The sequence below is a fragment of the Schistocerca cancellata genome, chromosome 9, assembly GCF_023864275.1.
Source record: "Schistocerca cancellata isolate TAMUIC-IGC-003103 chromosome 9, iqSchCanc2.1, whole genome shotgun sequence".
Classification (NCBI taxonomy): domain Eukaryota; kingdom Metazoa; phylum Arthropoda; class Insecta; order Orthoptera; family Acrididae; genus Schistocerca; species Schistocerca cancellata.
The window spans coordinates 255,574,124-255,589,638 of NC_064634.1; the positions used below are offsets into that span (position 1 = coordinate 255,574,124).

Below are 15,515 nucleotides of genomic sequence, written 5' to 3' on the forward strand. Positions count from 1 at the left end.
ACTTGAGTTTCTCCCAGCGTATACAATGTTCAAATAACTTACAACAATGCTGCGGGGTGTGCTCCTGCCGAATTATCGATGATTGTCAACGATATCACCTGGCCTCATTCCCGTAAGTTGATTCAACATTGTATACACTGGGAGAAACTCAGGTCTCGGAACAACAACCATGATATAGAGGAAAAATTGGTAATTATGGTAGGACGTTTAATTTAAACACTAGACAGATATAGGAGAGGAATGGTATCGTGTATGTGTGTTTTACTATTGCAAAGACAGGACATTCTAGAGAATAGGTGTCAAGACGAAACTGTCCTATTCCCTTACACGTGCACGAAAATACTGGAGCACTACGCATATCGGGAAAAAGTAATTTGGTAGGGAAGCTGTGGATGTCATTCCGTGGAAGTATAAAGAACCTATAGCTATGTCATAGGAAACGGAGTTTGCGGAAGTTAAAATGCATGTTCTAATGAAGTACTGCATCAGCTGCTTGTAGACGTTTGTCGCTTTATGGGTGCAGATATACTCCATACTTCGCTCTGATCTTTCAAAAATTGGAGTTACTATATATACATACAAACGACGTGGCTGTTTTTTTATTAAAGTGGTATACCACACACATAGAAATTCTACATATAGAGATCAATATGTAGGTGGGTCAGTTGTTACTATCATTACATCACGATGTCGAAACTTCCTTCCTGGTCGCTATTAAGAGTCACGATCTTTCAGTGCTAAAATATAAAAATAACAGATAATGCCACTGTTTGTCAACGTTCAAGCATGGATCTAAAAAGATATCATTTTATTCCTCACAGAGTGCTGTTAGGAAAACATCGACATGTGGATCCTCCATTAATGTTCGAGTGAGGCTAACAGCACCTTGATACAGATGTCCATCTCTGTCCCCATTTAGAAAGCAGCATATATGCCATAGGTGAGGTGGTGACTATAGCTGTCACCTGGTACTGGACACTGAGCATTGCTCATGTGTGGTCTTGCTGGCACAGTAAAATATTCTCCCTATTTGCCTGTTGTTATTACTGCTGAAGTAGTGCATTGGACGATTAGCTACCAGACTCCGAGGGACGCCCAACGCCTACCTATTACCTCGTTGGTAGAGCTATCCACATTACTGTACACCTCCAATATGGGCACCTACATGCTACTAAATTTAATATAGTACCCCTGGACCAGTGCCAACAGCGTCGAAAGGGCTGCCTGATAACAGCGTTCCAGATTATGTGCGTCAACTCCCAGTGGAAGTGGGTGTTGGAGGCGTGCGCTGATTGCACATAGGCAGGAATGAACTAGCCAGTGCCTACGTTGTGGGGATTAACCATCCTCGATTCCAACTGGTCGGATTCCCTACAGAACCTAGATACATCTGGCTTTCCAGAAATAAGTAAGACACGTTTTCCTACCAAAAGCCACGTTTATTCTAGTTTGAGTAATGGTAGTATCATCAGTGCCAATCATATAGCAGAGTTTAAACGCCATCCTGACGCACCTGCAGAGGCTGCTAACCGTCCTCGAATATAAGATACTGCTGATATGAATCTTGCTATTTGCGGAACTGGTGTGGATAGTTTAAGGTGTTTGCCCGATGTCTTTAATATTACCACCAAGCGCTTTTGGGTGATGGATCTCACATGCAGACACAGAAAAGTCTAATGCTACCAAGACACTGCCACTATTCTTAATGCACTTCAAACTATTTGGAAAAGTGAGATTCTCAGAATCGTCAACAGCCAGTGGTATCCTAACACTAAGTGAATTGTGGGTCTATGTCGTTAGGCCACGCATTCAACGAAAGAAGGTATAGATGTGGAACAAGAAAGCATTGTCCACAAGTGGGGTACTCAGTTGAAGATTTCTCTAGAACTATTATCATGAGCGTTATAGTGGACCGTTATTCTGAAGTCCAGGGAAGCGGACATGTAAGGCACTCAGCCATGTACTCGATGAGTACTCCCTTGTGTCTGATTTAGTAAATGTGGGTACAGCCTTTTCTACCAAGGAATACTCCCACTAATCACACATCTTTTAATGTCCAAATTACTGCTGGTGATTTTTACTTTATATAGCGATATCTAGCTTGCAATTGGAAGTGCCCGATATATATAGATCATACGTGAATGTACCACACATTTAATGTTTGGGAGCATTACAAGATATCACATTCCCTTACCAAAATTTGAGATGAAGAATCAGGATTTGGAGGTATATATCATAAAGCCAAAAGATGATAAAGAACACCCTGTGCTGAACAAATAGAAACATGTAAAGCATAAATGGCCTGGAACTATGCGAAAGCAAGCCAAAAGAAGTTGAAGAGCACACTGTGCAAAATCAAAACAAAGATCAACAGCGTAAAGTAGATGGACTTCTCTACTCCTCAAAAGTATCTAGTTAGTTCCCCAACTTCCAGAAATTCGTTGTAATTCTCTGCGGCTGAGACACAACACTACTTCTGGATTAAAAATATATCCCACCCATTTTCACTCCAGTTGTCAAAACGTCGCAATGCAAGGCATTTTTGTCAGAAGCCTCAACCGATTCTGTACGCACGAGTATTTAGAAAAGCATCTAACTGACTGATCTAGTCAGGAACAGACACACGTGGAAAGTGCCTTCTGAGACAAACAATTTCTTGAAGTTTGAGATTGCACACCAGTAGTAGGGATGTCCCTTTGCTGTATACGTGGGTTTCCCATGCTTCCTAGTCCTTGAAGATGACCCCATTGCCTCCCATACAACCTTCACCGAACTGCATGTGCCATACGTGGCAGCATACAAAATTGTATGCTCAAATGATACCACTCTTAAATATTTCGTTTCATCTATTGAGCATAACTCTATGCGATGGTTGCTCACTAAGCCCGAAGAACTTGCATGACATGCTGATGCAGTTAATCACAACAACATCCCCATTATTAATTTTCTGGAGAATGCCTTATTATGAGGAGCCAGTTGACTGTAGCCCTTATTGGCTGCAGTTGTGTAGAAAATTGGAAACTCCGTGAAGAGACCACTGCCATCCAGCAGGGAGATCTCTGGTTCAGCAGAAAATGGGTGCGACTTAAAATACCAACTACCACAAGACATACCTTTTCTCTTCCATAATTTGAGAAAATGTGTTTCTTACGTCCTTGTTCAGCACTAGGGGTGATTTAGGGCTGAAAATGAAAAAAATTAAGAGTCGCATGTGACACTTTCAAAACATATATTTCAATTTTCGAGCGAACGACCCTGAGAATAACGCTCTGTTCCCTGGATGCGCTGCGTTTTATGCATGCGTTTCTTCAAAATCTTGCTGAGACAATTGTCAGGAGAACGTGGATGTCACAAGAGATACATATTCATATGATGCAAAGTTCTGCTTGTGACAAGTACCTGGATTTGATTATGAGACTCGATGGAACACTATTGCCAGGTATAGACACATTCTCCAGTAAACTTACAGGCACAGACGCAACGGATAGTGGATACAGGAATGAAGTGAAAGTTTGGCAGGAGTTCAACATTCCTGATTTATGAGAGTATGCTAGATTATACATGAACCCAGACGTACACCAGCTTACAGATAATTTTGAGAAATTCCAGAGTGAGCGCATATATACACATTGGACACTACCTTCTACCACACCACATCAGGTCTTTCGTGGGACATAGTGGATAAAAGAACATGTGTCAGCATATAACTGTTGAGTGATGTTGACATGCTGCTCTTTTTCGAACACAGAGTTCTCAGTGGGGATTGCTGTTGTATGCAGAGGTACACAAAGGAAAGTTTGTAGGGCTTACATCGAAAGTGTGTACGTACCATACACAAACAAAATTTCAGCCGAAGGCGGACTAAGGCTGCGCATCTTGTGGCCTCAATGACTCTCACAGTCAATGATTAGAAGGAGTGTCGGCTCGGTGGTGTCGGCAGTGCTCCGTCTCGAGCTCAGAGAATGGACCATCAGATAAGGGGGTACACAGTGTATCACAGCTGAAAGTGAGTCTATCATGCCATGATGACAGGCAGTTCGGTACCACGCTATTCACTTGAGTCATTGAAAGTGGATGGGAGTTTGTTTGTAAAATATGTATGTGCATAAAGTGGCGCAGTAGTAGTACGGACTATTAGACATCGATGTGCCTGACTGAGACAGGGTGTTCCACAAATGATGTGACAAGCTTCGAATATTTTTAGAGAGTGTGTTGAGGAGCAATTCGAGGACAGGTACCTTTGTCCGTAAAGTCCTCAAACGATGCAACACATCGCCGAAGTTATAGGCGCTGCCGCCTCCCACTAAACCACCCCTTCGGCAGCGGACGTGACTTTCTACACTAATGGATGGAAGGTGGAAAGTCTCACAAAGTTACTTGTTATGCAGTGACCTCAACTGACTGCCGTGACTGTTAGTGGAGAAGAGGATGCTAGCTGCTGAGTGAAGAAGCTCTTAATCTTGTGAGGAGTAGGAGTAGGAGATTAGCGTTTAACATCCCGTCCACATCGAGGTCATTACAGACGGAGCTCAAGCTCGGATTAGGGAAGGATGGGGTAGGAAATAGGCCGTGCCCCTTCAAAGAAACCATCGTACCATTTCCTGAAGCGATTTAGAGAAATCACGGAAGACCTAAATCTGGATGGCCGGGTTTGAACCGTTGTCCTCCTGAATACGAGACACTCGCTCGGTTTTCTCCTTTGCGATACGCTGATGCCTTGGTGGATGACGGTAATGGACACAAGTTTCCATTTACAGTTTATCTTTCTCCTGTATACCGAAAAACGTTAGAGACTGTACACAGTTCCAGGGAAAAAATAAAGTGCAGAAGGAAACCTATGTCCAAAACCGCCATCTACTGAGGCAACAGAGCGTCTCATTCATAGGAGACCAGGCCTTTCTAAGCGGAAGCTAGCTCCATCTTCTCCACATGAACGAAATACCGACACCTACGGACGAGGCAAAGATTGACTCTACGAAGGAACTGTTAGACAGTGAATAAGTGACGCTATAGGAGCAGACAATGAGGAGTTATTATGTATCAGATATATATTAAAACAGCCAAAGCATTATGAGCGCCTTTTTCAAGCCTACCGAATTGCAACCTTGAATATAAATGGCATGAATATAAATTATGTGTATGAGGTGGTGCAATAGCAGTATGGATATAAGATATCGGTGTGCCTGACTGAGACCGGGAGTTCCAGAAATGTTTTGACAAGCTTCGAATAGTTTTAGAGATAAATGAATATAAATAGCCTGTAAGACTTTTTATATGTAATCGATATCGACTTTGCCTTGGTGCAAGAGTGAAAGATATTGAATTAAAAGACATAAATGGGTATAATGCTATTTTTAACTCTGGGCATTGAAGTGAACTGGAGGAAATGATACTAATGAAAGATGGGCTTATCGTTAATGACGTTGGAACTCTTCCTAGTAGTAGAGGCATCGCTTGCACATTCTGTAGCACGAGTATTATCAATATCTACGCACCGCAAGAAAGCAGTAGTCGACGCAACAGGGCAGAGTTTCTGAAACAGGAAATTGCTCAGGTGTTTGGTGTGCGCCTTGACAATATCGTAATTGTGAGAGACGTTAACTGTGTTTTAAATCCCAAAGATCAAGACTCCAATTTTAACGCGTCCATTTAGTTAGCATACATAGTCAATGAGTTTAGACTATCTGATACGCAGGAGATTAAAAACGGTGACGTGCCTGATGTTATTTTCTTTACAAACACTTCAGTGAGCCACTTAGAGAAGATCTACGTGTCTAACAAACTTGAAAAATCGTGTGCTGCAATTCGAGGTGTGGTCCATAAGCTTTTCCGACCATGCTACTTACTTAACCACATTAAATATGGAACGCCAGAAAGGGACTACAGGGACACTGGGCATTAAATGTTGCCGTATCTGCAGGAGCCACAGGTCGCGAACTGTTTAGCAAGGAGTGAATATGAGAGGAAGTTTACTTCTTATAACTTTCCTTTCACATGGTGGATTCAATATGCCTAACCGAACTACGAAAAGCATTAATTGATTATTAACGCGAGAAAACTTTCTGGTATAAAAAAACGGTCGAATTTTATTACCAGTGTCCGAGGGATCTCTAAAAATCAGATGCATCGGCCCCTAGAAACTATATCCATATCAAGAACATAAAATCAAAAATTTTAGCTCTGAAGCGCAAACAATTACAAGGACACAATGTTTAGTTGGGAAGACAGGACACCATTTTCCGCGAAGAAGCATCGGTTTTTTATGTTGCACGCGGAAAAAAATAGGGTGCAAGGGAAAATTTTTACAGAAGTGAAAAAGGAACCGTTTTAACCACCCAACATAAAATTAAATGAGGAATATATAGACATTTTGCTCAAATTATGTTCCGCAGTGCTGTTGATAACAAAGCACAGGCAGAAAAACTGTGCAGAAATTTTCCGGGAAGCTTGGTATTATAGCGTCTCACAGAGTAGATCGATGAAGGTGATACACATGCCGCAATAGCGTTTAGTCCGCAAAAGAAATGACCTAATAAGATGGCATACCTGCAGAGTTTTCCAGCTCTTCTAGGCCCCACTGGCCACTAAACGGTTACAAATATATAACGAACTTATGAGACTTGACTCGAAATCCAGAAATATTACACGGAAGGAAAGGTTGTACTCATTCCAAGACACCCCAGAGTGTCTCTTGGAAACCTATGACACATGGCACTGCTTAGCAGTGACTACAAAATAATGGCCAAAATCATAGCACGTAGTCTCAAAAGAATGATACATGAGGGCAAACGAGCCCATTAAACAAATAGAGGCAAGGATATATCGATCCTCCACACTATATGTTGTTATATAGGCATGGCTCTGAGCACTATGGGACTTAACACCTGTGATCATCAGTCCCCTAGAACTTAGAACTACTTAAACCTAACTAACCTAAGGAAATCACACACATCCATGCCAGAAGCAGGATTCGAACCTGCGACCGCAGCGGTCACGCTGTTCCAGACTGAAGCGCCTAGAACCGCACGGCCACACCGGCCTGCTAAGGTTTATCAACATGATACATAGAATAATTAAGAACGAGTAATCAAGAATTGCGATCATGCCAAAGGAAAACCAGGCTAACTTCAATGACACACTAGGCCCGATACTTCTTGCTTTACTACAAAATCGTTGAAATGACTCTGAGCACTATGGGACTTAACATCTGAGGTCATCAGTCCCCTAGAACTTAGAACTACTTAAACCTAACTGACCTAAGGACATCACACACGTCCATGCCAGAGGCAGGATTAGAACCTGCGACCGCAGCGGTCACGCGGTTCCAGACTGAAGCGCCTAGAACCGCACGGCCACATCGGCCGGCTAAGGTTTATCAACATGATACATAGAATAATTAAGAACGAGTAATCAAGAATTGCGATCAACGGCCAGTTGTCGAGGAGTTTTGATTTGAATAGTTCAGTGGTGCATAGCTGCCCGATGTCGATGGCCCTGTGTTCCTTCCATCGCTACTGAACCTTAACTCGTCACTCTGCAGCAAAAGCTTCAAGGATTACACGGGCGAGTCTGCAAGGCATACGCCGACTATGTAGGTTTGTGGTAACAAACGAAAACGACATACAGGTCTCAATACACATTATACGCACATACGAAATAGGGTCAGGTGCAAAACTGAACAAGGGAAATTCAAGGATAATGAATGTAGGACGATGACTTCTCGGGAGCGCGGCTTCCCCCGTCGGAGGTTCGACTCCTTCCTCGGGCATGGGTGTGTGTGTGTTGTCCTTAGCGTAAGTCAAGTCATGTTTAGTTGGACTGAGTAGTGCGTAAGCCTACGGACCGATGACCTCAGCAGTTTGGCCCCATAGTCCTTACCGCAAATTTCCAAAATTTACTTTTCGGGCATAACACTGAGGAAATAAAAGTGGTCTCCTACACGCATACATAAGTAATTAAGTACAGGTGTAACATAACACACACCATCGCGCCAGCTACGGGAATATCTTAAAGAGCATACATGCAGCAGTCTAGGCACACAGCTTGAGATATCTAGACGAAGTTCAGTGTCTAGGACTTGAAAACACACACATAATACCCTAAATGAACTATGTGGCCCAGTTGTTATCAATACCAAAGCACATAGCAACGAGGATAATGTCAGTATTAGAACGCTACATGAGCTGCGCCAATAATTTCAGAGCAAATTTCGGTAGCCTACCTCTTTCAGTAGAAAACGGAGGGCTATACCTCACTGATGTCAGTGTTCAATCGCAATTGTATACTTGCGTAACTCCTTTAAGCTCAATAGTTTAACGGCCCATATACTGAATGAGATCACTTCTGTTAATTTGGATACGCCCTTACATGTGAAGCACATTCTAAATCGTCTTAACCATTTCAAATAATTTTTCATAAAATTAAGTTGATGCAAATGACTTTCACTGCTAAAAGTATGGCAAAAGTTAAAAGTTGAAAATAAGAGAGGATAAGAATAGAGATGTGACAGAGCAGAAATACCACACTACGATTGGAAGAATATTTGGAAAAAATATTAGTCCTGGAACTTACCTTCGCATGTGAAAGCGTCTTGGTATGAAGCTATGAACAGAAAAATAGCTACCAACTCCAAAATTCACTCCATCCAGCTAACAGGGTCCTCTCTGTATGCTTCTTGTGGCTGAATGGATACCGAGGAACTGAGATTAATTTACGTTAAAGTGTAGGATATCTGGCAAACTATTAAGCGGAAGCTAGATTCGATATTTAAGATAGCACCAAAGTATCACACCAGCAGACATTATACACAGATGAAGTTGAAGTTGCACACCCGAAAACGAAAAAGAATGCCAACAGTTGGTACAAGCTACAATCGGTTGGTTGGATCCTGACAGGAGATACCAAATGTAAGGAAGAATTTTTTCTGTATCTTGCCATGCAGTACCAAAATTATCCAACACGAGAAAATGAAAGGACACATATGTAAATCTTTGAAATACACATTAGGTAAGGTAGAATCACCATTGTGTTGCATTATGGAACAGTGTGCTGTTTTGGTTACATGTCATTTACTTTTCCTCAATCATTTGGATAACAACAATGTTCAGAAGAACATTGATAAGTTAATCACCACGAATGAATGTAGCAGGGTTTACCATTTATTAAAAAACTATATGGCACAAAAAAGAAAAGTAGTCCTTTTCATTTTATAGTGCGTGATTATTTCCCACAATTTCTTTTAAATCAAGAGGATGACATTTACTTGTATTATGTGAAGGATTAGAAGATGTACAATAGAAAATACTCAATATAATTCAGGCGAATAAAACATTTCATGGCAAAACAATCCCAAAGAAGCTATTTTCATTTCAAGATAGTTGAGGCTGGAAGGAGGAAGAAGATTACCCAGCCTCCCACCTCCCACAAGGAAAAAGAAAAGAAAAGGAAGTGGCCTGCGGTAAAGTGCTTGCTTAATAACGGAGACATCACGAGATGAATCTTAGGTAGGAAACGAATTTCTTATCTGTCTTTTATGTAGCAATCACCTCTCAGCCGGCCGAAGTGGCCGTGCGGTTAAAGGCGCTGCAGTCTGGAACCGCAAGACCGCTACGGTCGCAGGTTCGAACCCTGCCTCGGGCATGGATGTTTGTGATGTCCTTAGGTTAGTTAGGTTTAACTAGTTCTAAGTTCTAGGGGACTAATGACCTCAGCAGTTGAGTCCCATAGTGCTCAGAGCCATTTGAACCATTTTTGAATCACCTCTCAATAATAAAGAGATTAATCACAAATAAAACGTGTTTTGGATTCCATTTTGTCTGTTGGGTAAACGGCTAGGGAAAGGCAATTCGTGGATGTGACGTCGAACCAGAACACTTACGACAGAACAACAAGCCACGCGAAAGTATTTATACGAAAATCCACCTTCTATATTTGTTATAAATCTAAGTCCCACGCAGCCCTTTTCTACCTATACTTGGAGGCTAATTGCAGAAACTAGTAGGCATTTCGATACGGTTTCACGAATATATACATTGATTAGCGAGGGGGGTTGGTGTATTTATAAATATGTGGGGCATATTTACTGAGCTATGGTGAATAACAGTCCCTGAGTACCTTTTTTCTGTCTGCATATGAAGGCTTCTCTCAGATACTACTGTACAAATTTGGATACATGAGATGCAGTGGCGCAGTCTTCCTTGTCGACAAATGATCGACAGCGGTGCCTTTAATGAAAGCGTCACACTGTTAGCGGGTTGCCGTCTGGCAAAGTGCTCACATTTTTGAGCGCAACAGCCATCAGGCAAGTGGTCCGTGTTGTTTAAATCGTTTACGTTGTATGAAAGCGATGATAGTAATTCTACGTAGAGCCCCTTAAACAAAACAGCCTCTACACCAGACAAATACACTGCCGAAAGAAATTAGTCCTCCTGCAAAGACGACGTCGATTTTAATCCGATGATCGCATATGTCTAGGGTATAGTGGATGTAGTGATAACGATTTCAACGTCGCCCGCCAAGAGATAGTGGCATAGCTATCAGAGCGCCATCTGTTTGTACCCTTTAAGTGGGGTAGGACGTCAAACGGACCGACTTGGAGCAGGAGAGGCACCACAGGACATTTTAATTTCCAGTGTCTACACTTTTACATAAAAATTCATAAAACTTTGTCATCATGACCAGGAAGGATTCAGAATTCACCCTCATAGCAGCGGAAGTTCGCAGAAATTTCATCATTTTTTTCACTTACTAATGACACTATTGTGCACAGCATACAACCCATACTTAAAAGTGTATGAAACTCTAGAGTTTTCGAAATCTATTGAAACCTGTGGTAAAAATTGAGGTAATTAACTATAAAATTTGTGTTTTTCCAAACATGAAGTTTAAAATATAACAATTCATTCGTCTTTTCATAAATTAAATAAATTCTAGAGTTTCATACATGTGTGAGTATGGTATGTATGATGTGGAAAATTCATCGAAGAATCTCTAACTTATGAAGAAAAGTGTACCTATAGCAACAAATGCAGCCATTAGTAAGTGAAAAAATGATGCAATTTCACACGTAAAAAAAATTATTTTGTTATGTTCTCGAACTTCCACTGCAATGAGTGTGAATCGTGAATCCTTCCTGGTGATACTGACAAAGTTTTATGAATTTATTTGTAGAAGTATAGACACTGGAAATTAAAGCGTCCTGTGATGCCTCTCCTGCTCCAAGTCGGCCCGTTTGACGTCCTACCCCCCCTTAATAGGGAATGCTCACTGACAGAAGGATTAGTTTGGGGCAAACGTGTGAAGCAAGCAGGCAGCTATGCCACGAAGACGCACTCGTGCTTGCTGCTAGCCAACTGAGCAAATTTGAAAGAGGTCAAACTGTGCAGTCTGACCATCCGAGTTGCTGACGGTTCTTTCGGAAAATTGCCACTGTAGTTTGACGTGCTGCGTCAGTTGTGCAACGGTGCTGGTATCAGAGGTTACGTGAACATTCTCTCGACCATAGACGAGGTTCTGGCCGCCCACCCACCACAGACGCCAGCCAGGGTCGTCGTATCGCAAGGGCGTCATTGCCAGGCCGTATAGCTACCACAGCACTGATAAGAGGGTTTGTGAGCTCAGTTGTGTGAACCGGTTGTGAACCGGTTATTAGCAGTGGGAGACTACGGGCACGCACCCCTCTAGCCCTTCTTCCATTCACGCCACAGCACCGACGTGCACGGCTCGACTGGCGCCATCACAGGGTGCTGTGGTCTCCAGCGATGAAAGCGGACTCTGCCTGCACGCAAGGGATGGTCGTTTGCGCATACGACGTACATCACGTGAATGCTGGTTCGTAGAGTGCATGTATCCAAGACATAATGACCCCACCCCCGGGCATTATGGCCTGGGTTGCGATAAGCCACAACTCTAGTTCACTTTTGTTGTTTCCGGAGGGGACGCTAACCAACGTTCGGTACGTGCAGAATGTTACTGAACCTTTTCTTCTGCCATTTATACAACAGGAAGGTGACGTGTGGTTACAACAAGATAATGCTCGCTAACACATCGCCTATGAAACTCAACGTGTCCTGCAAGACTTGCAGCAGCTTCCCTGGCCACCATGATCTCTGAGCTTGTCTCTAATCGAGCACATGTGGGATATGATAGGACGAAAAGTTACTCGTGTGACTCGACAACCAACAACTCTCAGAGAATTACGTGAATACGTCGAGCGGGCGTGAACGTCTCCCAGGACAGTACTTGCCGTCTGTACGATCGACTGAATGCCAAAGTCAGATCCTGCAGGCTACGCCACGTGATAATATGAAATGATAACAAAATCAATACCCTACGCTGTCGACAGGCGTTGATGTACATCAGCGGGGACAGTTGAAAATGTGTGCCCCAACTGGGACTCGAACCCGGGAAATCCTGCAAACACGGCAGACGCTCTATCCATCTGAGCCACCGATTGCACAGAAGATAGTGCGACTGCAGGGACTTATCCCTTGCACGCTCCCCGTGAGACTCACATTTCCAGCTTAATGACCACACACTACATTCGTACTGCCCGTGACCATTACACTCATTTCTCGCGGCAGACAATAGCACTGAGTCCCGTAAGAGTTCGGGCAATACATGTACATCCAGCACAGACGAAGAAGGTCAATGGCCGGTTAGCCTTAAATATATGAACATGGTATCTGTTCTTTCGGATATGTCCGAAAGAACAGATACCAACTTCATATACGCGCTAATATGGCTGTTCCAACATGGGTCAGTACTTCATAACTCAGAACAGCTTGTGCTACTGATCCGTAAATGTAATCATTTCGTGCACCCCATATGCACCGTTGCAATAATAAATTTTGAGTGAATTGGAAACCTATGAAAGGATGTGCAATTATATTTCTTCCGGCAGGATAGCACTACGCGTAAGAACAGGTGGGAAGGGCTGGTGGATATAAAGTCACCGGTGGCGTTTTTCTGTCTGTATGTGAAGACTAATCTCGGGAGGTGTTAAGGGATTTTGACACTTTTTTCACTAAGAGATAAACTGTTGATTTGTATGCATTATTTATTACGGCTACGGTAGACATGTCATCCGGTCACACTTATTCAGTGGCACACGAGAAAAGCTGCAGCAAATCACTAACGCTTATATCAATGCGCACCAAAGAGTGCAATAATTTACGCATGAAACCGCAAAACTCTAATAAAATGGTTTCGTTTTAGACGAATATATTTTTGGGTATCTATTAATATACAAGCTGCTTTGTACATGTGTTTGTATACGGTAAATGTAAGTAGAATGTAAAGGTGAAGCTACAAGGTTCTATACCAAACTGTAACTTGTAGGACTGGATAGTAAAAGGCATTTAATATGAAGTGTCCGCGAAATATCTGTAGAAGAATTCGTTACAATTCCGACAGTTGCAGATGTTAAAACGAGTGTAATATGATTTCAGCAATAATCAGTGTGATTCATTTAGTCAATTATCTTACTGACGTAGCGAAAACTTCAATAATTACATTCAGTAACTTATCTGCTGAGCGCCAGAGACAATTTAACAACATCTCGATTACAGTGAGGGGTGGGGAGGCAGAGTACACGTATCGGACATTTCCTGACGAATAAATTTAAATGTATTACAGCTTATCGGCATGTTCCTAGTGTATGCCATGTCTATAACTTAGTATAATTTGGCAACAGAACAATGTCTACCAATATTTAAACCTTCGGAACGAGAGAAATATTGTTATGGAACAGTATTTAGATACGAGCTTCTTCAACTTAAGATGATACTACTATTCGTCATAAACAATTTCGGTTTGTTTCTCGAGCACAGTCCAAAGTAAGCTAGTTTATTGTTAGGATATTCTTTGAGATGTGGTCCGTCTATACAACTACTGAATGTGTATAGCACGAAATCAGATGGATGTTCACTTAGTTCCACAGACGGACGACTTGTCCAAGAAGCTAGTAATAGTAACGATATTAATAACAGCACAGAATTAATTAACAGACTACAGAGAGAGAATAAGTTGGAATCAATGTTCAACAATGACAACACTAGTGACGTAGCGATGCTCAAAGTTGGCAAACTATTTGTTGCAACATTTAATAAGCAATATAATAGTTAAAGAAAAATTTCGACTCATTTCGTAAGCGAAAAAAAAAAGTGTCAACATGGGTTTGTAATCAGATATATTGTGCCCTGTGACTTACCTTAGGATATCTTGGTGAGTTTTAATACAAAGGCGCAATTCGTCGTACATGTTTTCATCAGATTTTCTGTCAAGTTCCTTCTTCTCCAAAACGGCTGTCTCCTTGCACACTATGTCCACGTCGTTTCTGACGTTCAAGAGACGGTGTACGAGGATTTCCAGCTGGGCAGCCACAAGAATCATGACGGCTGCGAACAGGCAGTCCACACCCAAGCTTATCTGACTCACCCAGACAGCCGACAGGCATTGCACGATATAGGAGATCCCATAAAAGTTGTTGTTGTGGTCCCACTGGTGCTGAACAAAGGGCAGACGGCTCTCCTCTGGGTAGGCTACGAGCGGCACCGAGATCCACAAGAGAGTCTGCGACAGCATGAGCAGTAGCAGCCCCTTCGTGAGGCGCGCAGCCTTCCGGCGGGACGATGCTAAAATGGCTGCCAAGTTAGGGTCCTCTGAGCAGGACCCACGCTGGAGTGACAACAGCTCGTCTAGCTGATTAGCCAGGGAGTGGTACTGCCGTCTGTTGTAGACAAAGACAGCCATTTTCACGACGCCACTGCCACCGGTGAAAGTGATGAGCAGAACAAGCGTGGTTAGCTCAAAGTTCCCCCAGATGAGGTAAACAGCTACAGCACGATCCACGATGATGAAAGCGCCCATCCCGAACGCGATGATAAACTGTAGTGTGAACAGGCTGGTTTCACCCAGTTCCCAAATTCCCAGCAGCCACAGGTGGCGGATATTGAGCATTAGAACAGATTTGCCACTGGCTGTCCAGGACAAATTATCGTTCATTTTAGCGATCTTTGAATCTTATATCAGAGCAATATAACATCGAGTACCTAAGATATCTTGGTGATTACTGTACTTTCTGTCTGAATACTCTACTCTGACAAAACAACAGTCCTTATCAGCTAACCATGGTCAGATACAGAGCTGAAGAAAGTCGACCCACCGCCCCTGTAGTTTACTGACTCTCTTCTGCCGGTGAGGCTGTCATTTATATATAAGTACATCCACGCCATTGCAAAATCTTACAAATTGCAGTGTCGGAAGTAAGTTCTGAATTATGAAGACCCACTGCAGCATTTTGTGGATGACTTATTTAGGTCCTTTTGCAAGTGGTCCCATCTGAGTTATGTAATAGGAAACAAACGTAATTCGTCGATGGAGATAAATTATGGAAACTTCTCATTTTTCTTTTCCATCAGACTGATCGACGGTGACAATTAAGTTTAAAATTTTTATTCTCACACTTGAAACATTTATTTGTTGTGTGTCAACGCAAGACCGTTATCAATATGAAT

General features: G+C 42.4%; 1 protein-coding gene across 1 annotated transcript in view; it reads right to left on the reverse strand.

The window, feature by feature from the left end:
* Positions 1 to 15,165, reverse strand: part of LOC126100791 (odorant receptor 43a-like) — a 57,483-nt gene extending 42,318 nt beyond the window's left edge. Inside the window, exon 1 of the mRNA XM_049911413.1 lies at positions 14,210 to 15,165. Coding sequence (XP_049767370.1) covers positions 14,210 to 15,003 — 794 coding nt within the window. The 5' untranslated portion in view covers positions 15,004 to 15,165. The remainder of the gene's footprint in view (positions 1 to 14,209) is intronic.
* Between the last annotated feature and the right edge of the window lie 350 nt (positions 15,166 to 15,515).